Below are 26,558 nucleotides of genomic sequence, written 5' to 3'. Positions count from 1 at the left end.
GCCGAGATCGCGCCATTGCACTCCAGCCTGGGTAACAAGAGCGAAACTCCGTCTCAAAAAAAAAAAAAAAAAAAAAAAAACCCTGAACTACAGGGTTTGAAGAGCTCTCGGCTTACTGAGCATATGGACCGGTCTGGAGGGTAGCACATCCAGGCAGGGCATGGAAACTCTGCCCCCTCCCCTTCACCTGCACCTCATCCTGTACATCTCTTCATCTGGCTGTTAACCTGTATCCTTCCTAACTTCCTTTATGAATAAATATAAGTAAGTTGTTTCCCTGACTTCTGTGAGCCATGCTAGGAAATTAATCAAACCTGAGTAGGGGCTCATGGGAACTCCAATTTAAAGCTGGTTGGTCAGAAGTTCAGGTCATAACCTAGGATTGTAAACGGTCTCTAAAATAGTGGGAGACAGTGTTGTGGGGCTGAATCCTTAACTTGTGGGGTCTAACACTGTCTCCAGGCAGCTAGTGTCAGAATTGAATCGAATCATGGGACACTCAATTGGTGTCAGCTGGAGAATTCCTTGGTATGTGGGGGACAGTTGTCACACATTTGATGTCAGTTGATGTTCTGTGGTCTAAGAAAAGGAAAACTCTTTATCTCTTACATACACTACGCTGAGCAACTTCTGAAATACAACTATAACCAAAAGAATTGAGACAAGTTACAGTAGGTCTTCCAAGTCCAGTGCTTGCTGCCACAGTGCTGAATTTTGTGTTTGACCTTTAAACACTCTCATTACTCTGCAGCCACAGCCCATTTGTTACCATTATCAAATAAAATGTCAGACAGAGAAATAAAATACCAGTGCTGCTGTTGGTCTGGATACCATAGGAAATTCCATCTTCAGTCTTAATAAGGTAGACAGAATGGAACAAGAATCTTCATATTCCATATAATAGCCTTTGGAGTGTTTCCATATACCAAGCAAGACAGGAGATCTCTGTCTAGATATGCATAATGCAGCAGAGTGACTTAATATACACGATTCTCTAAAGACTAGAGCATCAAAAATCAGGAATCTCCTGAATCTAAACAAACTGAGTTGGTTAAAGAAGTCCCATGAGGAGCGCGGTGTACCTCAGTGGCTGTAACATAGGTCTTGGAGTCTGGCAAGCCTGTATTCTTAACCAAACTTAGTCACTTAGTTCTGCAATATTAGGTATGTTACTTACCCAGTTTCTAATCCATGAAATGGAGATAATAATAGTTGTCACCATAAAGCATTCTTAAGAATACTGAATACAAATATGTACAATGCATAGGTGCAGTGCTAGTAATAATTGAGTACATTGGCTCTTTCATCATTTTTACCACCGCCATCTCTTTTGTCTCATCTCTGAGGAAGTCTCTAAACATAAGCCAAAGGAAATAGACTGAAGCAATGAATGAATAATATTGGTTAATACGTAAGGTCATCTTTGACTTTATTTATGTAATGATCATGCTAGTCAGTGTTACTACCCAATGTGGGTCCCATTCATGACGCCATATTATAAAAGAACAAGAAAAGAAAAGTAATTCCGGAAGTGACTTCTTTGCAGAAACAGGTTTTAAGTGGGGAGAAGCAACCAGGGTTTGGAAGAAAGAGCTGATCGTGATGGTCTTTCTGTTGCACCTGGCCAGCTGTGGCAGTAGTTATTATTGGGCAAGTAAAATTACAGGTGACTGTAAATTCTGAGTCAGAGTCTGAAGAGGAAATCGTAAAATGCAAAATCAGTAAGCCTTCATTTCAAGTAAGCAGTCTAAACCTTGATGTCTCCATGATTTAGCTCCCCTAAATGTCCTAAAGTTGGAACATTTTATCAAATAGGCCTTCAAGCACAATGGCTTACCAAGAGCTACAAGTCAAACTGCCTGCCATTGAATCCTAATGCCATCATTTACTTTGTGATCTCACCAGTAAAAGAAGCTGTTGTGTTTGGTACCAGGTATATGTTAGCTGTTACTCTCATCATCATCATCATTATTACTGCATTTCTCATTGTGCAGTATAAATACATTTTCTTTTTTTTTTTTTAAACTTCTAAGTTGATATGATGTGGTACTGATAAGAGTGTATATTTTGTGTATTTAAAGTGGAGAGTTCTATAAATGTTAATTACGTTTACTTGTTACAGATCTGAGTTCAAGCCCTGGATATTGTTGTTAATTTTCTGTCTCATTGATCTGTCTAATATTAATGTTGAAGTCTCCGACTATTATTGTGTGGGAGTCTAAGTCTCTTTATTAGTCTTGTATGTCTGGGTATTCCTGTATTGGGTGCGTACATATTTAGGATCTTTAGCTCTTCTTGTTGTTGCATTGATCCTTTTATCATTATATAATGTCCTTCTTTGCTTCTTTTGATCTTTGTTGCTTTAACAACTATTTTATCAGAGGCAAAAATTGTAACTTCTGCTTTTTATTTATTTATTTTAGCTCTCTGTTTGGTTGGTAAATCTTTCTCCAACCCTTGTTTTGAGTCTTTGTGTATCCTTGAATGTGAGATGGGTCTGGATGCAGCATACTGATGGGTTTTAGTTTTTTATCTAAATTGTCTGTCTGTCTTTGGATTGGGGGATTTAGTCAATTTAAATTTAGAATTAACAATGATATATGTGAGTTTAATATTGCCATTTAATATTAGCTGGCTATTTTGTCCATTAGTTGATGTAAATTCTTCATTATATTGATGCTCTTTTTGGTATTTTTTAGAAAGGCTGATACTGTTTATTCCTTTCTATATGTAGTGGTTCTTTCAGAAGCTCTTGTAAAGCAGGCCTGGTGGTGATGAAATCTGAGTGCTTGCTTGTTCACAAAAAACTTTACTTTTCCTTCACTTATGAAGCTTAGCTTGGCTGGATGTGAAATTCTGGGTTGAAAGTTCTTTTCTTTAAGGATGTTGAATATTGGCCCCCACTCTCTTCTGGCTTGTAGGGTTTCTGCTGAGAGATCTGCTCTGAGTCTGATAGGCTTCCCTTTGTAGGTAACCTGACCTTTCTCTTTGGCTGCCCTTAGTATTTTCTCCTTCATTTCAACCCGGGTAAATCTGACGATTATGTGCCTTGGAGTTGCTCTTCTTGAGGAATATCTTTGTGGTGTTCTCTGTATTACCTGGAGTTGAATATTATCCTGCCTTACTAGGCTGGGAAAATTTTCCTGAATAATATCCTGAAGCATATTTTCCAGCTTGGATTCATTCTCTTCGTCACATTCAGGTACACCTATCAAGCGTAGATTAGGTCTTTTCACATAGTCCCATATTTCTTGGAGACTTTGCTCGTTCATTTTTATCCTTTTTTCTCTAATCTTGTCTTCTTGTTTTATTTCATTGAGTTGGTCTTCGACCTCTGATACCCTTTCTTCTGCTTGATCAATTCGGCTGTTAAAACTTGTGCATACTTCACGTAGTTCTTGTATTGTGTTTTTCAGCTCCATCAATTCACTTATATTCCTCTCTAAATTGTGTATTCTTGTTAACATTTCGTCAAACCTTTTTTCAAAGTTCTTAGTTTCTCTGGATTGTGTTAGAACAAGTTCTTTTAATTCACAGGAGTTTCTTATTATCCACATTTTGAAGCCTGCTTCTGTAATTGGAACACACTCGTTCTCCATCAAGCCTTGTTCCGTTGCTGATGAGGAACTGTGATCCCCTGCTGAGGGAGAGGCGTTCTGATCTTGGGTATTCTCAGCCTTTTTTGGCTGTTTTCTTCCCTTCGTTGTAGATTTATCCATGTGGTCTTTATAATTACCGTCTTTGTAATTGAGTTTCTGAGTGGACGTCCAACTTATTGATTCTCAGCGCCGAAATCTGAGCAACCCACTGTGCCGACTAAATCAGCAGCGTTAAGATTGATGGTGCTTTTCTGACTCTGCACCAAGAACCAACGCTCCAAGGCGCGGGCAAAACCGCCTCGCCGGTCACAAGAGTCGCGCTGGTGACCCGTGGGGCTCCTCCGCTGGGAATCTCCTGGTGCGTGCGCAACAAGAATTCATGTGAAGGTGTGGCGTCCTCTCCTTCTTTGTGCTTTCACTGGGAGCTACAATCCCGAGCTGCTAGTGATCAGCCATCTTGGATCTCTCCCTCCCAGTATAAATACATTTTCATGTCTGTTTTCTTCCCCTAGGCTGTGAGCTAGGGGAAGAAAAGTTCCTAATGAAGGAACTTGGATGTATTCATCTCTTTTTCCATCTCCAGTCCTAATAGACTCTCAAAAGTGTTAGGTGAAAGAATGGGTGAATGAACAACGAAATGAGTATCAAACTAAGATACACTCAGAACAGATACCTTGAGTTTAAGTGTAGAAGAATAAGAATAACCTTTTCAGATTATTAATGAAATTATCTGGAGTCATTAAAAGAGGATCAGTCATCTTCTTAGTTTCTCTTCTGTCTATTCAATTCCTAAAGAAAGAACCTATATGCAGCCTTAACCCACATCCTGAACTTCACAGACATTAACTATTATTTTTGAGATTTCACAGGCTCTTGTTGGCTCTAACATTTTCTTAAAAAACCCTGAAAAACAACAACAGTTACACTTATGGTAAATTCAAAACCCAAAGATAATTTTGAGAAATGCTAACAAGATTAGGTTACTATACAACCAAATTAATTTTGAATATTTTAAAATTGCTATTAAAAACAAGCCCTATGGTTTTAATATGTTTCCACGATATTTTACTTAAGAAATTCTAAAATAATCTGTGAGATTACTCTTTACTCAAGCAGCAAATAATATTTGCAAGCAATAATTTGATTTCTGTTCTCGCTTTGAAAATGATTTTAAATAGTTGAAGGAAATATAATTTGACATCATTTTCCTTTCCCCTCATTTTCCTTTAGAACATCCACTGCACCCATCCACTTCACCAAAACAGAAACTAGAAACATATGCTTCTCACCTCTAAGAGCTCATCTCCAACATGCATTCGCCCATCTGTTGCAGCAGGTCCTCCTGGGTTAATTCCCACCACAAATATGCTCATGCGTGATCGGTCTTTATTGCCAGCAAGGCTGAGTCCAAGTCCGTTCTTATCCTTTTCAAGTTCAATAATGTGCAGTTCTCCAGGCAGTTCTGCATATCTTTGTCTGATTTTTTCTATTAAAAGAACGTTTTAAAAATTAAATAGAGTAGCTGGATCTGTCTTATTGAGATGTCACAGCATTTCCCCATCCTCACTGTGATTTCTCAACCATGGTATCTATTTTTTTTTTTTGAGATGGAGTTCTGTGGGGAACATTCCCGTGTGAGACCCCCAAAAGGCGTGAGTCTCACTATACGGTGAGTTTGATCCCAAACACAGTTTCCTACTGGAGGCAGTCGAGCTATCCGGAAATACAGGAACTGAAAGATGAATGATCAGTTTCTAATATCAACCACAATATCGTTTGGGTCTAAAACTACGCGGTGCTGCTAGACTGAGTGACGCCCTGCCAGCAACCGGTTCCTGCTTTTAACCTTTTTATGACTCTTTAAGAATAAGCCTTAAACCTTACCTGACTGCCTTGTACCCTAGATAATGGTTTAACTGTCGATATTTGCAAAGCAAATGCCACCATAAGGGATGGCTTTGATTTCTGACTCAGAGACTCCTGAATGGGGAAGTTGAGTTAAGTTGAGTCAGGAGTAGACAAAGGAGAATCCGATTAAAAGATATTCTGATGAGCAAAACCAGAAAACCTTTTCACATCTCAGTTCTAAAACAAGGTCAAACCAGAGATACCTGCAGCCAGGAGGAATGATGTCTGGATGTAAACAAGCTTTGTGAATAATGTTTGGATGTAAACAAGCTTTGTGAATAATGTTAGGATGCAGACAAGCTTTGTGATTACAGGAAATTCTGTTACTTTTTACAACCACTGATTGTATATCTGACTTCTCTATTGTATAGGCCATGTGAGGCATACATTTGCATTTCCTCTTGCTATGAAAAGTGTCATAGCAAGAGCCAAGAAAGTGTATTTATTCCTGGCCTTTGAAAAATAAAATTTGCTGTTTAGGCACAGCCTATCAGCCCTCCGGACGCCTCGCTTTCTCTCTCTCTGTCTTTATTATTTTTCCAGGCGCACTCCCTCTTCCAGGTATTGGGACCCTCTTGTACTTCGAGAGACTCCCGGCAGACGTGCCTACCCGTCCCGGACGGTCCACGACAGAGTTCCACTCTTGTTACCCAGGACAGAATGCAATGGCACATTCTTGGATCACTGCAACCTCCTCCTCTCAGGTTCAAGTGATTCTCCTGCCTCAGCCTCCCAAGTAGCTGGGATTACAGGTGTCCGCCACTATGCCCAGCTAATTTTTTTTTTTTTTTTGTATTTTCAGTAGAGACAGGGTTTCACCATGTTGGCCAGGCTGGCCTTAAACTCCTGACCTCAGGTGATCCGGCCACCTCAGCCTCCCAAAGTGCTGAGATTATAGGCGTGAGCTCCGCGCCTGGCCCTAGGCTGGAGTGTAGTACCGCAATCCCGGCTCCCTGCAACTTCCACCTCCCAGGTTCAAGCGATTATCCTGTCTCAGCCTCCCAAGTAGCTGGGAATACAGGCACCCACCACCACACCTGGCTAATTTCTGTATTTTTAGTAGAGATGGGGTTTCACCATGTTGGCCAGACTGGCTTCAAACCCTTGACCTCAGGTGATCTGCCCGCCTCGGCTTCCCAAAGTGCTGGGATTACAGGCGTGAGCCACCGCACCTGGCCAATCTTTTTGTTTTTTAACAGACAGAGTCTTGCTACACTGCCCAGACTGGAGTGCTCCAGTGGCTATTCACAGGCGTGACTATAGCATACTACAGCCTCCAAATCCTGGGCTCAAGTGATGCTCTTACCTCAGCCTCCCAAGTTGCTGGAACTACAGGTATGTGGCATTGTGCCAAGCTCTATAATACTTTCTTTTTGAGAATGAAGGTACTGAAGGTCATGCATGGCCTTAGATGTAGGTTACAGTTAAAAATTATTTCCTCCTAAGAAATTTAACTAACACTCATAAAACCTTCTGATCGTTCAGGTTCACACTGGCCTAGACTTTCCATGGATTCTTTTCGTACCTAAGTCAATCAACACAAAATGGTAGGAACCATGGTCCCCTTCCTATCTGCCCTAAACCACCTGCACTAAAAAGGGAAACAAAAATATTATCTGAGCACCAGCCGTAAGACAAACAAAGTGTTTGGTCTTAGAGATATAACACTGAACCAAACAATCATGTTTTCTACTCTTAGGACTTATGGTCCAGTAGGAAAGAAAATCAACAATTAACTCTAAATAATTACATTAATATATATTAATACAAAGGGTACAAAATAACACTGGGTTATGGGAACAAAAGCAAGAGAAATTAAGGGTGTTGGTTTAGCAGTCATATTTGAATTCATTCTACAAATCTACCATTTACTCAACATCTAATAGTGAATACTCTGTTTTATGTCTATGCGATTTCACTACTTCATCTGTAAACTGTTACTATCCATTTCACGGATGTTGGGAAAATTGAACAACATACATGTTAAAGGGCTTAGTAGCTCATAGTTTATAGGTGTTCTATACTTCTCTTATTCTATTTTCTGTCTCACTTTGCTACCTCGACGTTCGGGTCGAAAGGACCTGTTTTAGGAGATGGCTGGCTATGTTTCACTTGTGTCGGTTCTGTGCAGCAAAACCACGTTGACAAATCAGTGTGAGGATGGTACTGCTTTAAGCATGCCCTGTACCCCACACAGCACAAGATCAGGCCAGGTGTGCTGCCACACTCAAAGGCTTCATGCCTACTACCATTGGCTGGAAGCCATAATCTTATCAACTTTTTATTTTTATTTTTTTTTTGAGACGGAGTTTCGCTCTTGTTACCCAGGCTGGAGTGCAATGGCGCGATCTCGGCTCACCACAACCTCCGCCTCCCAGGTTCAGGCAATTCTCCTGCCTCAGCCTCCTGAGTAGCTGGGATTACAGGCACACGCCACCATGCCCAGCTAATTTTTTGTATTTTTAGTAGAGACGGGGTTTCACCATGTTGACCAGGATGGTCTCGATCTCTTGACCTCGTGATCCACCCGCCTCAGCCTCCCAAAGTGCTGGGATTACAGGCTTGAGCCACCACGCCCGGCTCATCAACTTTTAAATAATAAATTAACAGATTGTGGATTATGACCCTCTTGTAACTCTTTTTTTTTTTTTTTTTTTTTTTTTTTGAGACGGAGTCTTGCTCTGTCACCCAGGCTGGAGTACAATGGCACAACCTCAGCTCACTGCAACCTCTGCCTCCTGGGTTCAAGTGATTCTCCTGCCTCAGCCTCCCAAGTAGCTGGGATTACAGGTGCCTGCCACCACACCCAGCTAATTTTTTGTTTTTTGGTTTTTTTTTAGTAGACACAGTGTTTCACCATGTTGGCCAGGCTGACCTCAAGATCCACTCGCCTCAGCCTCGCAGATTATAGGCATGAGCCACCATGCCTGGCCTGACCCCTCTTGGAACTCTAAATGCTCATTCTAATGTTTCACTTATATTACATTTGCTGTCCTTAGGAGGGAACCTTGCAAGTTAAAAGCTCAAGTCGAATTGTCCATCTTAAGGTAGAGTAGGGAACAAGACAGCCCAGTCCACTCGATCACTTTACCAGACTTAACACTGCTTCATAAGTGAGTAGATAAATTTAGACTCATAAAAATGACTTTATGCATACATTTATAATAAAAGAATAAAGCATGGGGGGCTTATTTTAGAAAGAAAATAAATCTGCTTTTCAAGAATTTTGAAGAGAATCTTAAAGGATTCTCACTGAACAAAGCTTATTACTAATAATAATGAACACACTTAGCAAAATGCAGTAAAATAAAGGACTTGCAAGGTCACAAAACTGTCAACTATATAGGAAAAGTTAAGTCATATTAATACTGAAGTGAATAAATATAAGGCTTTTTGCTGGTTGGCAACCAAGAACAAGATGCCGTGTGGGTATTTGAATGAGCAGAGACATGCAAGACGCGAATTACACTAAAGATGCCCACACAACTTAAGAGGAGAAGCAAGGTAAACACAACAAATATTAAACAACTGCAGTTATTTTTAAAATTCCCAACCATTATGACTGCTGGCCACTGAATAAATACTAATTTATTAATTAGAACAGGGAATAAATACTAAATTAATTGTGCTACCAATAATTACTTTTATTTTATTTTTATTTATTTATTATTATTATTTTTTTTAAGATGGGGTTTCACCATGTTGGTCAGGCTGGTCTTGAACTCCTGACCTCAGGTGATCCGCCCACCTTGGCCTCCAAAGTGCATGGATTACAGGCGTGAGCCACCATGCCCGGCCTATTTTATTTTATTTTTTGAGACCAGGTCTCGCTCTGTCACCCAGGCTGGAGTGCAGTGGTGCGATCTTGGGTCACAGCAACATCCACCTCCCAGGTTCAAGCAATTCTCCTGCCTCAGCCCCCTGAGTAGCTGGGATTACAGGATTGAAGCACCAGGCCCAGCTAATTTTTGTATTTTTAGGAGGGAAGGGGTTTCACCACATAGGCCAGCTGGTCTCAAAATCTTGCCCACAGGTGATCCTCCCACCTTGGCCTGTTAAAGTGCTGGAATTACAGGCATGAGCCACCATGCCCATCCCCAGTAATTGCTTTTAGAATTCCAATAATGGATATGGCTAGAAAAGAGTTGTTTTTTTTTTTTTTTTTTTTTTTTTTTGAAATTAGCAAAATTTAAGCAGAGTCTTGAGTAAGGTATAGAATTTGATTATGGGAAGAAGAATCTTGGAGGGTGAAATGGCAAGAGGAATACGCGAGAGAGATCCAAGATGGCTGATCACTAGCAGCTTGGGATTATAGCTCCCAGTGAAAGCACAGAGAACAAGAGGACGCCACATTTTCAGATGAATTTTTGTTGCTCACGGACCAGGAGATTCCCAGCGGAGGAGCCCCACGGGTCGCCAGCGCGACTCTCGTGGCCGGCTCGGTTCTTGGTGCAGAGTAAACGAGACTGGGTTTCCTGTTGGCCGACGTTTGGAGCTCCGGCAAGACAGAGTCACCTATTCAGCTGATTGAAGGACGGACTAAAGAAGGAAGCCAGACCAGAGATTCCCGGGCAGAAAAGCACCATCAATCTTAAAGCCGCTGGCCGGTGCAGTGGGTTGCTCAGATTCTGGCGCTGGGAATCAACAAGTTGGACGTCCACTCAGAAACTTAACTAGAAAGTCGGTAATTATAAGGACCACAGATGAATAAATTTATAACGAAGGGAAGAAACCGGCCTAAGAAGGCTGAGAATACCCAAAACCAGAACGCCTCTCCCTCTACAGGGGATCACAGTTCCTCATCAGCAATGGAACAAAGCCTGATGGAGAACGAGTGTGTTCCATTAACAGAAGCAGGCTTCAAAAGGTGGTTGATAAGAAACTTCTGTGAGTTAAAAGAACTTGTTCTAACCCAATGCAAAGAAACTAAGAACTTTGAAAAAAGGTTTGACAAAATGCTAACGAGAATAGACAATTTACAGAGGAATATAAGTGAATTAATGGAGCTGAAAAAAACAACGCGAAAACTTCGTGAAGTATGCACAAGTTTTAACAGCCGAATTGATCAAGCAAAAGAAAGGATATCAGAGGTCGAAGACCAATTTAATGAAATAAAACGAGAAGACAAGATTAGAGAAAAAAGGAAGAAAAGGAATGAGCAAAGTCTCCAAGAAATATGGGACTATGTGAAAAGACCTAATCTATGTTTGATAGGTGCACCTGAGTGTGACGAAGAGAATGAACCCAAGCTGGAAAATACTCTTCAGGATATTATTCAGGAAATTTTTCCCAACCTAGCAAGGCCGGACAATATTCAACTCCAGGTAATAAAGAGAAGACCACAGAGATATTCCTCAAGAAGACCAACCTCAAGGCACATAATTATCAGATTCACCAGGGTTGAAATGAAGGAGAAAATACTAAGGGCAGCTAAAGAGAAAGGTCAGGTTACCCACAAAGGGAAGCCTATCAGACTCAGAGCAGATCTCTCAGCAGAAACCCTACAAGCCAGAAGAGAGTGGGAGCCAATATTCAACATCCTTAAAGAAAAGAACTTTCAACCCAGAATTTCACATCCAGCCAAACTAAGCTTTACAAGTGAAGGAAAAATAAAATCTTTTGTGAACAAGCAAGTACTCAGAGATTTCATCACCACCAGGCCTGCTTTACAAGAGCTTCTGAAAGAACCACTACACATAGAAAGGAACAAACAGCATCAGCCTTTCCAAAAATATACTGAAAAGTAAAGAGCATCAACATAATGAAGAATTTACATCAATTAATGGGCAAAACAGCTAGCTAGTATCAAATGGCACTATTAAACTCACATATATTATTATTAATCCTAAATTTAAATCTATTAAATCCCCCCAATCAAAAGACATAGCCAAAACCCATCGATATGCTGCATCCAGACTCATCTCACATGCAAGGATACACAAAGACTCAAAACAAAGGGATGGAGAAAGATTTACCAACCAAATGGAGAGCAAAAATAAATAAATAAATAAAAAGCAGGAGTTGCAATTCTCGCCTCTGATAAAATAGACTTTAAAGCAACAAAGATCAAAGAAGCAAAGAAGAACATTACATAATGATAAAAGGATCAATGCAACACGAAGAGCTAATGATCCTAAATACATATGCACCCAATACAGGAACACCCAAATACATAAGACTTATAAAGAGACTTAGACTCCCACACAATAAAGAGACTTAGACTCCCACACAATAATAGTGGGAGACTTCAACATCAGTATTAGAAAGATCAGCGAGACAAAAAATTAACAAGGATATCCAGGACTTGAACTCAGATCCAGAACGAGTAAACTTAATAAACATTTATTAAACTCTCCACTTTAAATACACAAAATATACATTCTTATCAGTACCACATCACGCCTACTCATAGGTTTAAATGAAATATTGGTTGGCTGCTCGTTTGTTATTTTCTTCCCTCATTTTTTTTTTGTCTCCATTATTAAGCACAATTATTGACATAAAAGAAGTTTTCAGCCGGGCGCGGTGGCTCAAGCCTGTAATCCCAGCACTCTGGGAGGCCGAGGCGGGTGGATCACGAGGTCAAGAGATCGAGACTGTCCTGGTCAATATGGTGAAACCCCGTCTCTACTAAAAATACAAAAAAAAGTAGCTGGGCATGGTGGCACGTGCCTGTAATCCCAGCTACTCAGGAGGCTGAGGCAGGAGAATTGCCTGAACCCAGGAGGCGGAGGTTGCGGTGAGCCGAGATCGCACCACTGCACTCCAGCCTGGGTAACAAGAGCGAAACTCCGTCTTAAAAAAAAAAAAAAAAAAAAAAAAAGAAGTTTTCAATACCCATTTTTAGACTGCATTCTAGCCTGGGCAATAAAACAACACTCCCATTCTTTCTCCCTCTTGCTCTTCCTCTTTCTTCCTCTCCTTCATTCTTTTTTCTTTCTTTCTTTTTCTTTTTTTCCTTAAAAAAAAAAAAATTTCTGAATGTCTTGGGTGTAGAATAGATTCTTAAAAGTTGTGAGATGCAAAGAACTTAAAAAAAAAAAAAGGAAAATGCAGGTGGGATCAGGAGGAGAACATGAGTAGCTATTGGCTGCAAACTGGAACTTCTTTGGATTAGTGGGTGTGTGATTATAAATAAGATTGAAAGGTTAAAAGTTAACTGATAGGTTGTTTACAGCGATAATATTCCATTTTAGGGGTTCTACAGAGGTGCTGTAGAGTCCTCTAGGAATGGGGAGTTGACAGGAGGCTCCATGTAAGATCGTTTGTCCCAGATTCAACCAGAGCACTTATGCTCTCATCTGCTCTGTTTATTGGACCTATAGGGTAAGACAGTTAAGAAATAATATCACAGCAAGAAAACAACACGAAACACCAATTTTAACACACCTGTCTCAGAAAATGATAAGGCATCTTAAAAAAAAAAAAAAGATGTTGCCGGGCGCGGTGGCTCAAGCCTGTAATCCCAGCACTTTGGGAGGCCGAGGCGGGTGGATCACGAGGTCAAGAGATCGAGACCATCCTGGTCAACATGGTGAAACCCCGTCACCACTAAAAATACAAAAAACAAGCTGGGCGTGGTGGCGCGTGCCTGTAATCCCAGCTACTCAGGAGGCTGAGGCAGGAGAATTGCCTGAACCCAGGAGGCGGAGGTTGCGGTGAGCCGAGATCGCGCCATTGCACTCCAGCCTGGGTAACAAGAGCGAAACTCCATCTCAAAAAAAAAAAAAAAAAAAAAAGATGTTGATGATTTTAACAAGACAATACACTCAAAGTAATAGACATAAGAGAATTCCACAACCGACAGACACAAAATACATGTTTTTGGCAAATCACACACAGAACAAGGACAGAAACAGACTGCATATTGGGCCATAAAGGAAACTTCAGTACCTTTCAAAGACTCAATATTACATAGGTTGTGCTCTTGAAATATAGCACAATAAAACAAAAATACCATAAATTAACAATAAAAAGATAGATGCTTAAAAATAAATTAATGTTAGTAAAAAACCCAAGATTTTAACAGTAAATTAAGATATACAGTATTCACAATTGAATAAAAATTATAATTCTAGATGTCAAACTAGAGAGACACAGCTAAAGCAGAACTTAGAAGGCAATTTATAATTTTGAAGAATTTACCAGAAAACAAGTTAAAAAAAAAAAAAAAGCATTATAACCAAGAAGTTGGAAAAAGAACTACACAACAAATGCTAAGAAATAAGAAGAGAGAAAAGAGCAAAATAAGGGCATCTACAAACGAATGAACACAGAACTATCACCACCAAACCAAACCAAACAAAGGTCAATGAAATTAAAACCTACTTTTTGGAAAACACTAATAAGATAGGCTTTTCAAAAATTTAATGAGAAAAAATAGATGACAAAAAATACATTACAAAGCTGGACACAGTGGCTTACGCTTGTAATCCCAGCATTTTGGGAGGGCTGATTGCACCCAGGACTTTGAGACAAGCCTGGGCAACATAGCGAGACCCTGTCTGTGTAAAACACTTAAAAAGTTAGCCTGGCATAGTGGCGTGCGCCTATAATTTTGGCTACTCAGGGAGCTTGAGGCGCGAGGATCACAAGTCCAGGAGTTCAAAGCTATTGTGAGCTGTGATTGTGCTACGCATTTTAGCCTGGGCAACAGAGTGAGGCCCCATCTCTAAAAATAAATAAATAAAAATAAACTGCAGAACTAAAAGAAAAATAACTGCAGACAAGTTTTTACAAAAAAAATTATGGACAGTACATCAATACAAACTATGAGTTGGTACATTTAAAAATCTATATGATGTAGATGTATTTCTCAAAAAAATTAAAACACACTATTTAGTGCAAGAATAAATGTAAAACTGTAATGAACTAATAGCTATTAAAGAAATGGAAATGAGGCTGGGCACAGTGGCTCATGCCCGTAATGCCAGCCCTGAGGCATCACATATTCTTGTGGTAGAATAGAAAGAGCAAGGGTTAGGGTCAGAATCAAGTTCAAACACTGGCTGAGGCACTTAACATCTCTGATTCCTTGGACCAATTACTAAACCTCCATGAAAAAATGGGGTTACTTTAAAAGTGGATGTTTCCTAAAAATGCCTGGGAGATGCAAGTCGTCCAAATAATGTTAGGGGAAACAAATCTCACGACTTTTGTTTCCATAATTTAGTTACGTTGAGGTTTTAAGTTAGTCTTAAGTAGGTGACAAAGCTACTGTTTTCTACTTAACTTTTGCTTGTTTTGAGAGAAATGGAGAATTAGGAAAGAAAGCAGCTTCCCCCATGACGGCAGGACGCCACACAGCCCTCCAGTGGAACCATCAGAGCAAGGGGCTAACATAGTTCTCCCCCAGAGCCTCTTCTCTGAGGTAATGAGGAGACCCTTGGAACATCTGGAGGTGCAGAGAAATGCCGCCACTAGATCAAGTGTCTGTCCCATCATAGGGAGGCTACTGGAACAGCTTTCCAATTGTGTGCTAGTCAAGTGTAGAATCAAAACCCTTTCTGTAGTTTCTGTTTGAGAAAATAAAAAAGTTCTGGAGAGGGATGGTTGTACAATGTGCATGTATTTAACACTGATTAATACATTAAAGATGGTTAAAACAGTAAATTTTGTTATATATATTTTACCACAATTTTAAAAAGAACCCTATTGATGGCCAAAAAATTGGTTCCCTTATCAATATCCCACTGAGGGACTAAGTTATAGATTTATTATTCTGACTTTTGAAACCAGCAGCTTTTTTTTTTTAGACAATGTCTCCCTCTGTCACCAGGCTGGAGTGCAGTGGCACAATCTTGGCTCACGGCAAACTTTACCTCCTGGGTTCAAGTGATCCTCCTCCCTCAGCCTCCCAAGTAGCTGGGACTACAGAAGCGTGCCACCATGCCCAGCTAATTTTTGTATTTTTAGTAGATACGGGGTTTCACCATGTTGGCCAGGCTGGTCTCAGTCTCTTGACCTCATGATCCACCCCCTCAGCCTCCCAAAGTGCTGGGATTATAGGCATGAGCCACCATGCCCAGCCAAAACCAGCAGCTTTATTTTTCTAGTCAATGCTTTTCTGTGACCCTACTATAATCCTATTTATTCAATGAACTAATATGAATTGAATCCAAATTCAGGCTAGGCTTGTGATACAAAGGGAATACAATACTGAACTTGTTTTCAAGGACCTCAAAATCTATCACTGGAGACAAGCATGCATATGACCAGTTACAGGGAGGTAAGAGCATTGAGAAAAATGCCAACAGCTGAAGTCACCCACTTATTTTAGTGTGTTGTCAGGAAAAACAACTAATAACTGCAAACTATACTGAATAGTATAGATACTCTAGCTCATCTCAACCCATTGGTCAGCTACACTTTCTACTGCATCATGCCAAGGCCTCATTTTGGCTGACATTTTCAACAATCCTGCATCCAGCTTGTTCTGACTTCATTTGCCTAAATGCTAATAAATGAGTTATTCAGCTTTCCTTAATTTCTTTTTATTATTTTCTCTTTTTGTGGGAGAATAAAATAAGCTTGACAAAATAAAGCTCAGCCAAAAAAATGCCAACCCTGAAACATTAAAGAATTGAGCATACTTAGGCAGGGCACGGTGGCTCATGCCTGTCATCCCAGCACTTTGGGAGGCTGAGGCAGGCAAATCACGAGTGAGGTCAGAAGTTTGAGACCAGCCTGGTCAACATAGTGAAACCCCGTGTCTACTAAAAATACAAAATTTAGCTGGGCATGGTGATGCACACCTGTAATCTCAGCTACTCCAGAGGCTGAGGCAGGAAAATCATTTGAACCCAGGAGGTGGAGGTTGCAGTGAGCTGAGCTCGCACCACTGCATACCAGCCTGGTGACAGAGCAAGACCTTGTCTCCAGTTCTGTCCATCTATTTTCACAATCCTAGGTGAAAGTATCTTTTTAGAATCCTTCTTTCCTTTGACGTCCCTCCCCTAGAATATAAACGCCATGGGCTCCTTGTCTACCCAACTCTCTGCAGTCTTCTATGCCCACAGCAGTATCTGGCTTATGTTAGGCAGTCCATCTAAATTACTATTGAAAACAGAAGTGGGTGATTTTGAAGATCCTCTTCAATTGCTAGGACACACTGTTCCAACACTGCCTGAAACAATGCTACATAAAAGTGATTGGAAATCTAAAAGTTCTAGGTATATACAATTTTTTTTCCCAAAGACAACGATCTCTTCAGTTAAAAGAAAGAAAACAGTTTCCTCTTTAAATCTGTATTCAAAATTAAAATCTGGTAGTACTACTAGAAAAACAAATTACTATGCACACATTATCTTTTACAACCCACTCTATCAAACTGAAGAAACTTGACAAGCAAAAAGATTTATAGGTAATCATTTTTTTCAGTGGCTCATAAAACAGAAAGCGTAATAATAAGAGAATAAAAGAGCCAAATGCTCTGTAACACATATGCTTTCACTGAATTTTCATTAACATTTTCAGGCCTCAGAATCTGAGTTATGCTATGATTTTTATTTAGACTCATGGTGAGATGGAGTTTAAAAGATGGCAGGTCCAACTCTTCAGAAACATTAATTGCTATGTTTTCACTGTATCATGAAATCAGAGACTTAATTCAGGCAAAACGAACTAAGAAATCATGGTCCTTCTCTTACAGTCACCCACCCTTACCTTCTCCATTTGATAAATAAGAACAAAGAATGAAAATCTCATATAAGGTTATGAAGCTAATTTATAGACAGAAGCTATAGATTAAAGAGGTGGTGTAAAGAGTATCCTTTTATTAGGTTGGTGCAAAAGTCATTGTGATTTTTGCCAAATAAAAGTAATGAAAAAAAACCCACAATGACTTTTGCACCAACCTAATACTTGAAGCCAATGAAGTTCTCTTAAAATTAAGAAACAGAAAAACCAAAGAAATACAACCCCACATGCATAAATTATGTCAGTACTAGTTTTTGGCAATAAAATATCAAAAGTGTTATAAATTCTCCTAGTAAACAGTTCAATTTTTTTCTCTAACAAATCATGTATAACTTCTCCAGTATCATTTTAAGGGAAAGATGAAATGACTTCGAATTTCTTCCTCAGTTTTAAGAAGCTATCTTCAGAATCCTCACATGATCATAATACCTCCTCCTTCTATGAAAGAGACAGTTCACAGTTGACCGTGTCATTGATTCCTCCCCACACCTTTGCAAATGCCTCCATTTGCACATAAGTTGACTGATACTCAGAGAACTGAGGTTACTTGGCCGATGTCAGGGTCAGTTCTGCTGAATTTAAGTGCTGTGACCTGTTCATCGCACCACAGCTATATCTTCAACCGGTGGAAATTTCAGATAGTAAGTTCCCTTCAGAGCTGAAACAACGGTTCCCAGACCTACCTCCTTAGTTTGTCAGGCTTAGATTTATTGCTATTGTCAGGATTCAAAACACAATACCCCAAAATGCAGCACCTTGGCAGAATGAGTATTTTACAACGAAGGAAACTGAGAAAACCACAGAAGCAGGCGTATGTGTTCTGACCTTCTCCTACCCGCCCTTCTCCTGACGTGGGGCACAGAAACTAGAAAGCCCCCTGCCCCCACTTCCCAGAAGCAGGCCACCAAAACCTAGGAAGGTCACTCTCTGACCTCCCTCCATTCTCCCCTGCAGATGTGTATGTGACAGGTGTCCTGCCCTATACCCAGAGGGAGGGAATAGCACACAGAGATGCATAAAAATCACAACAAACAGGCTTTGCTGAGTTCCCCCACTTTCACACCACTAGATCATACTCTTTCATCCCCTACACACTTCTGCAAGACTATCCATAAAACCACACAGTTTTCCCTGGGTCTTCGGTTCTTCCTTTCTGAAGGCTCCTGTGCTGTGTAAAATTTTGGTTAAACACGTTTGTTATACTTTTCTCTTGTTAATCTGTGTTTTGTTATAAGGTTCTCAGCTATGAACCTTGCAAAGGGTGAGGAAAAAATAAAACTTTCTCCCTTACACTACCTTAAATACCACCATTCTCCCTTATACTACCTTAAATACCACCTTTGGAGCTTACAAAACAGAACCCTGACTGGGCCCCACCAGATTCTGAGCCAGGTTGTCTGGGGTTAGGTTTAGGAATCTTCATAACAAGTGCTCAGGTGCTTCTCAAGAGCCACTGGGTTTGTAAATTACAGACAAATTTCTCATGCAGTACAGTCATTTCTTTCCAGGAAAAAAGTGCTGCTGATTGACAGTCAACCACCAAGTTTATCAAATTTAAGGCAGAGATCAAATTTAAGGCAGCCTTTAAATAGGCCCCTCACAAGACTAATCTAACATGGACACTATCTCTGTCTCCATTGTCAGGCTTCAGGATTAAATAAGAGGTTTATTTTGACTGTGTAATAGATTTCCCTTCCTCTCAGCCTCCTAGGCTGGCTAAATCTCTGGGGTTTCCTGTAATCTCCCTGGCAATTGCTTCTCTTCAGTAAGTACAATAAAACGTGAACCTAGAATTTCAAGGGGAGAAGGAAAACTGACTTCATTTTTCATTTTTGAGAAATCCAGACACTGCAATGGCAGTTTAGTTTTTAATTCAAAATTGAGGAGAGAAACGGTAGAACTCCTCCTGTGCATGGCTGAGTCAGCACAAACTGTTGTGCCGCATCAGACATGTGGCTCCACTGCAGGGGACCCACATGGCCTGGCATTTGCTTTGGGGGCTGTGGGGAGTCGTTGCCATAGCAACCGGTGGGGTGAGAAAAGGATAAGTGGAAAGAAAACATACAGAGAATGGGTTTCACAAAATTTACTCATTTCAATTTCACTGAATATACATTATTTTAAAGAGGTAGAGTCAAGAGTATATTTTTCCTTGAAGCCAATGAAGTTCTCCTTTAAAATTAAGAAACATAAAAACCAAAGAACCCATACTTTATTTACTATATGAAAATGCACACCACACACACACACACACACACACACACACACACACACACATGCAAATTACATAAGTACTAACTTTTGGCAGCAAAATATCAAAGGTGTTACAATGATAGAATCTTACCACATCTCGTATTTCAGGGAAATATTTCTAAAAACAACAGCCATCTTTATATAGTCTTTTGCTGATTCTTTTTTTCTTTTTTTTTTTTTTGAGACAGGGTCTCATTCTGTAGAACAGGCTAGAGTTAAGTGGCACAATCACGGCTCACTGCAGCCCCAACCTCCCGGACTCACGCAATCCTCCAGCCTCAGCCTCCTGAATAACTAGGACTACAGGCACGTGCCTCTATGCTTAGCTGCTTTCACTGACTTTTGATGGGATTCAGGACACACTTCCCCACAATATGGCATCTTGGCATTTGAGACAACAGCAGAAGCAGGAAGTTAACTCTCCTCCCACCACTTCTCCGGTGAAGCAGGTCATAAAACCTAAGAAGGATTTCTCTGATCTTACCCTGAAGCAGTAAGTGCCTTTCCTACACCCAGAGGAAGAGAACATCCTTATCTCTGAAGACACAGGGACACAGAGAATAATCTAAGCACAAACCTTTGTAAATTCCTCCTAGTTTATTACATCAGATCATGCCTCTGTCCAATTTTACCTCTCCACGCCTACTTAGTTCTTCAGTTTAAATCCAGCATAAAAACCACACAGGCTTGTTACCTTGGAACTTCATTTCCTTATGAAGTGTCCTGTGTCACGTAAAACATATTAAATAAATGTGTATGCTTTTCTTTCATTAATCTGTCCCTTTTTTTTGAGACAGAGACTCGCTCTGTTGCCAGGCTGGAGTGCAGTGGTGCAATCTAGCTCACTGCAACCTCCGCCTTCCAGGTTCCAGTCATTCTCCTGCCTCAGCCTCCCAAGTAGATGGGATTACAGGTGTGTGCCACAACACCTGGCTAATTTTTGTATTTTTAGTAGAAACGGGGTTTCACCATGTTGGCCAGGATGGTTTCAATCTCCTAACCTCGAGATCCGCCTGCCCTGGCCTCCCAAAGTGTTGGGATTATAGGCGTGAGCTATCACGCCCAGCCTAATCTGTCTTTTGTTATAAGGGCCTCAGCCCTGTGAACCTAAGATGGGAAGGAACTGTAGTTTCTTTTCAAATAACCTAGATGCCCTCCCATTTCTAAATAAAATGAGTAGATAAATAAACTCCTTCAAGTATCTCTGAATGAACATCAACTAGAATAATCGGAGAGAGAAGAGTCTCTTGACACTGCTGAACACTCATGCTTATTTTAAACATGGATTTTCTAGCCCCAGGACAATGTTTCTAAAGAAAGGCATCCCAAGTTGCTCATAATTCGCTATCAAAGCATCGATGCCTTTTTCTTGTCCAAGAAAGCCAATAAGACTTCTCCATTATTTAATAGGTGTTGCTAAGTAACAGAGCCTTTCTCCCAAGAAAGAAACTTAATTCGAGCCACTGCCCAGTATTTTAATAGCAAATGTTCAACACACTGGAATAAATGACTCGATACGATTTCAGAAACATTTAGTTACCTGATCTGTTTTCAAATAACAAAGAATAATATAATACAGAGAAAACATTTAAAACACTCTCTATACATTAAATATAACAATTTCACTTAGAAAAATTGAGTATAATAAATATCTCAATCTGATTTTTCTTATGCACTAACCAACTTTTAATTCTGAGTTAGTACATTCAGATTTGAGAAGTAAAAATATATGAAGGAAACTATAACTAATCAGAAGAAACAGCATATGAAAATGAATGTATAAACAAATAGAAAAAAGTCTCTTTCTGTAAGAGATAAACAACATCAACAATAAACAAATAGAGAAAATAAGACAAAGATGACTTTTGGAGAAGAGGGAAGAAATGGTGAATCAGAGGAGGCACAAAGCGACTTCTGGGTATTAGTCATGTTTAATTTCATTATCTGGATGGTGGTTACATGGGAATATGCTATTTGTGAAAATTCGGCAAACTATACTTCAGTTTTCTGTTTGTATGTATTTCAATCAACTTCTTTTCATTTATTTATTTTTTTAATCATCTTATTTTTATTAACAAATTTTTTGATTTTTTTTTTTTTTTTTTGAGTCTTACTATGTCGCCCAGGCTAGACTGCAGTGTTTATTCACAGGGGCCTCATCATAGTGTACTACAGCCTCAAACTCCTGGCCTCAGGGATCCTCCTGCCTCAGCCTCCTGAGTAGCTGTGGGACTACAGATGTTCACCACAGCAGCCAGCTAATAAATTTCTTTCTTTCTTTCGTTTTTTTTTCCTGGAGATGGAGTTTCGCTCTTGTTGCCCAGGCTGGAGTGCAACGCCGTGATCTCCATTTACCACAACCACTGCTTCCCAGGTTCAAGCAATTCTCCTGCCACAGCCTCCTGAGTAGCTAGGATTACAGGCATGTGCCACCATGCCTGGTTAATTTTATATTTTTAGTAGAGATGAGGTTTCTACATGTTGGTCAGGCTGGTTTTGAACTCCTGACTTCAGGTAATCCTCCCAAAGTGTTGGGATTACAGGTGTGAGCCATTGTACCCAACCATAAATTTCTTTTTTAAAAAGAGATGTAAAATGCTGTAATGCCAGCCAGCATGGTGGCTCACACCTGTAATAAGTGTTCTGGTTGAATCTGTCAGGAAAAGTCTTAAATGGAACCTCTCCTCAACTCCTCCTCCCTGGGGTACTCAAGGATGCCTCTACAAAATTCCAAACTTGAAATATTATTGCTGTAAACAACCTACCAATTAACCTTTTAAATCTTTTTTTTTGTTTAATTCTACTATTATTTCCTTTTTCTTGTACTGGGAAAGATCAATTAACCTTTAACCTTTCAATCTTATTTCTTATCACCCACCCACTAATCCAAAGAATTTTCAGTTTGGGCTGGGTGCAGTGGCTCATGCCTGTAATCCCAGTACTTTGGGAAGCTGAGGCAGGCCAATTACTTGAGGCTAGGAGTTCAAGATCAGCCTGGCCAACATGGCAAAACCCCATCTCTACTACAAATGCAAACAAATTAGCTGGATGTGGTGGCACATGCCTGTAATCCCAGCTGGCTGAGGTTGGAGAATCCCCTGAGGCTGGGAGGTTGAAGATGTAGTGAGTCGATCACGCCACTGCACTCCAGGCTGGGAACAGAGTGAGACCCTATCTCTCAAACAGCAAGCAAACAAACAGAAAGTACTGTAATGTGAGACCTTGTTGGAATCTGATTTCAACAAGCCAATATAAAAATATACTGTGAGACAATAAATTTAATTACAGATTATATATTTAAAAAACAAAAATTATGGTTTTAGGGAAATTAATGGTATTGTGTGTGTGTGTGTATATATATATATATATATATATTTTTTTTTTTTTTTAGACAGAGTCTCACTCTGTCCCCCAGGCTGGAGTACAGTGGTGTAATCTCGGCTTACTGCAACTTTCACCTCCAGGATTCAAGCAATTCTCTGCCTCAGCCCCCCTGAGCAGCTGGAATTACAGGTGACCACCACTACCCATCTAAATTTTTGTATTTTTAGTAGAGACAGAGTTTCACCATCGTGGCCAAGCTGGTCTTGAACTCCTGACCTCATGATCTACCTGCCTCGGCCTCCCAAAGTGTTGGTATTACAGGTGTGAGCCACCATGCCCAGCCTGTAGTTATATTTTTAAGAGATGTATGTGTATGAATAAAATGACATAATATCTTGGGATGATTTTAGAATATTTCAGTAAAGAAAAATAAAAGAAAGTATAAGGAACAGGTGAAACAAGTATAGTAAAATCTTAGTAATTATTGGATCTAGGAGAATATATGGGAGAATTTGCTGACTGTTCTTTTTATGTTGGTAAATGTTTGAATTTTTTCACAACTAAAAAAACAAAACCTGTCCAGGCATGGTGAATCACACCTGTAATCCCAGCACTTTGGGAGGCCGAGGTGGGCAGATAACGAGGTCAAGAGATTGAGACCATCCTGGCCAACATGGTGAAACCCCGTCTCTACTAAAAATACAAAAAAATTTTAGCTGGGTGTGGTAGTGCCTGTAGTCACAGCTACTCAGGAGGCTGAGGCAGGAGAATCTCTTGAACCCAGGAGGCAGAGGTTGCAGTGAGCCAAGATTGTGCCACTGCACTCCAGCCCGGCAACGGAGTGAGATTCTGTCTCAAAAAAAAAAAAAAAAAAAAAGAGTGTCTTAAAGTGCCATGCAAACGAATTTTAATTACATAATCTTGCTTTTTAAAATTATTGTTGTCATTTCTTTCACAAACAAGGAAACAGGCTATGAGAGTTTAAGAAACAGACACAAGGCGACAGAGTACATAGTATTGTTTTAACATTTAACTTCTAAATAAGACAAGAGAAAATCTTATGAGACCCCTTAAAAATAGTTTTATGAGAAAGAACCTCAACAATACTATAATTTGTTTAATACAGGTTGAGCATTCCTAATCTGAAAATCCAAACTTTGAAATGCTCGAAAATCTGCAACTTTTTGTATACCAACATGATGCCACAGGCAGAAAATTCCACACCTGACAGAGTCAAAACTTTGTTTCATGCACAAATTAATTTAAAATATTGTATAAAATTACGTTCAGGCTATGTGAAGGCATATATGAAACATAAAGGAATTTTATGTTCAGGCTTGGGTCCTACATATATCTTATTAGGTATATGGAAATATTCCCAAAAATATTCTGAAAAAAAATCCAAAATCTGAAACACTTCTGGTCCCAAGCATTTCAGATAAGAGAGACTCAATCTAAAAATAATTATTTTGTTCAGATTTATTTATTTAGAGATAAGGTCTCAGTCACCCATGTTGGAGTACAGTGTTATGGTCACAGCTCACTGTAGCTTCAACCTCCCGGGCTCAATTGATCCTTCTGTTTCAGCCTCCCAAGTAGCTGTGACTACAGGTACTCACCGCTGTACCTGGACAATTTTTTTTTTAATAGATAAGGTCTCGCTATGTTGTCCAGGATGGTCTCAATCTCCTGGGATCAAGCAATCCTTCTGCCTTGGCCTCCCAAAGGGTTGGGATTACAGGAGTAATCTGACCAGGCCACCCAAATAATTCTAAACAATAGCAAATATTTCTGTTCAACAATTTCACCCCACAGTATGTCAGAGTCTATGCTGTTTTTTCCTTTTTCTTTCATTTTTTTGAGACAGGGTCTCGCTCTGTCACCCAGGCTAGAGTGCAGTGGCATGATCATGGCTTACTGCAGCCTTGACTTCACAGGCTCAAGTGCTCTTCTTACCTCGGCCTCCTGAGTAGGTGGGTCCACAGGCATGCACCACCATGCCTGGCTAATTTTTACATTTTTTGATAGAGACTCTGGGTTTGCCGGGCGCGGTGGCTCAAGCCTGTAATCCCAGCACTTTGGGAGGCCGAGGCGGGTGGATCACGAGGTCGAGAGATCCAGACCATCCTGGTCAACATGGTGAAACCCCGTCTCTGCTAAAAATACAAAAAACTAGCTGGGCGTGGTGGCGCGTGCCTGTAATCCCAGCTACTTAGGAGGCTGAGGCAGGAGAATTGCCTGAGCCCAGGAGGCGGAGGTTGCGGTGAGCCGAGATCGCGCCACTGCACTCCAGCCTGGGTAACAAGAGCGAAACTCCGTCTCAAAAAAAAAAAAAAAAAAAAAAAAAGGAGAGACTCTGGGTTAAAGTGATCCTTCTGCCTTGGCCTCCCAAAGTGCTGGGACTACAGATGAAAGCCACTACACCTGGCCTTACGCTGTTTTAAACAGTTGAGGAAAGAAACCAGTCACTAACACAATCTTATTTACCTCTGCATGAGGCTAACAGCATATTCATGTTTTCAGGGCCAAAAGACAAGGCAAGCAGGTAGAGTCGAGACAGACAATGACTTGGGGTTAAGAAGCTGGACTCTACTTTCTAGCCATGAAATCCTGAGCAGATCACTTACTTACCTTAGTCCAGCCTCAGACCGGTCAATGAGTTAAATGTAAATTATCTTGTAAAATAAAGAATCCCTGTGAAAAAAACTTTTAAAAAATGTCACGCTCTAAAAGCATGCAAAGGAGCTGGCAATTTTCTTAAATATGTTTTGTGGTTTTGTAGTTTTGAGGCTTTTGTTAAGATTGCTTGTGAGAAAGGAAACAACTCTGATTAAAATTCAATGAGTATTAAACCAGGTGACAAACTCTCAGAAGTGTTTGGACAAAGTCTTGCTCTGTTACAAAGCTGGCGTGCAGTGGTGTGATCTCGGCTCACTGCAACCTCCACCACCTGGGTTCAAGCGATTCTCCTGCCTCAGCCTCCTGAGTAGTTGGGAATACAGGTACACAACACCATGCCTGGCTAATTTGTGTATATTAGTAGAGACAGGGTTTTACCACGTTGTCCAGGATACTCTTGATCTCCTGACCTCGTGATCCGCCCACCTCAGCCTCCCCAAGTGCTGGGATTACAGGCGTGAGCCACTGCACCCAGCCAGAAGTATCTTATAGTTCCACAACTTGAACACTGAATACTTTATGATAGTATCTTCTAAATAGTTCAAAATTTCTGGATTAAAAATTAACCTCTTGAGTGGCCAGGGGTGGTGGCTCACACCTATATTCCCAGACCTTTGGGAGGCCAAAGCAAGCCTTAGTGTGAGGTTAGGAGTTTGAGACCAGCCAGAGCAAGAGATGAAGAGGTCATCTTTGCAAAAAAATTTTTTAAATACCCAGGCTTGTAGCATGTGCCTGTAATCCTAGCTACTCGGGAGGCAGAGGTGGGAGGATCACTTGAGTGCAGGTGTTTGTGGCTGCAGTGAGCTGTGATCACACTACTGCTGTCCAGCCTGGGAAGAAAGGATTTTCAGGGCAGTAAAACTATTCTGTGTAACACTATGTGGTAGATACATGTCATTATAACTTGTCAAAACATACAGACTGTATACCAAGAGTAAAGTCTAATGTAAATTATGAACTCTGAGTGATAATGATGTGTCAATGTAGGTTTGTTGATTATAACAAATGTACTCAGGTGCAGGATATTGATAGTGGGAGAGGTTGCCCATGTGTTGGGGGAGGGATGTTGGGAACTCTACTTTCTGCTCAGTTTTGCAT

General features: G+C 40.3%; 1 protein-coding gene across 9 annotated transcripts in view; it reads right to left on the bottom strand.

Moving 5' to 3' along the window:
- The window catches only part of PATJ (PATJ crumbs cell polarity complex component), a 430,121-nt gene that overhangs the window by 175,900 nt on the left and 227,663 nt on the right, over positions 1–26,558 (bottom strand). For all 9 annotated transcript variants that reach the window (XM_074380917.1, XM_074380918.1, XM_074380919.1 and 6 more), the window contains exon 28: positions 4,889–5,085. In XM_074380917.1, the coding sequence (XP_074237018.1) occupies positions 4,889–5,085 (197 nt within the window). The remainder of the gene's footprint in view (positions 1–4,888; positions 5,086–26,558) is intronic.

Source organism: Saimiri boliviensis, chromosome 11 (genome assembly GCF_048565385.1).
Source record: "Saimiri boliviensis isolate mSaiBol1 chromosome 11, mSaiBol1.pri, whole genome shotgun sequence".
Classification (NCBI taxonomy): Eukaryota; Metazoa; Chordata; class Mammalia; order Primates; family Cebidae; genus Saimiri; species Saimiri boliviensis.
This window is presented reverse-complemented; position numbering and strand designations above follow the sequence as displayed.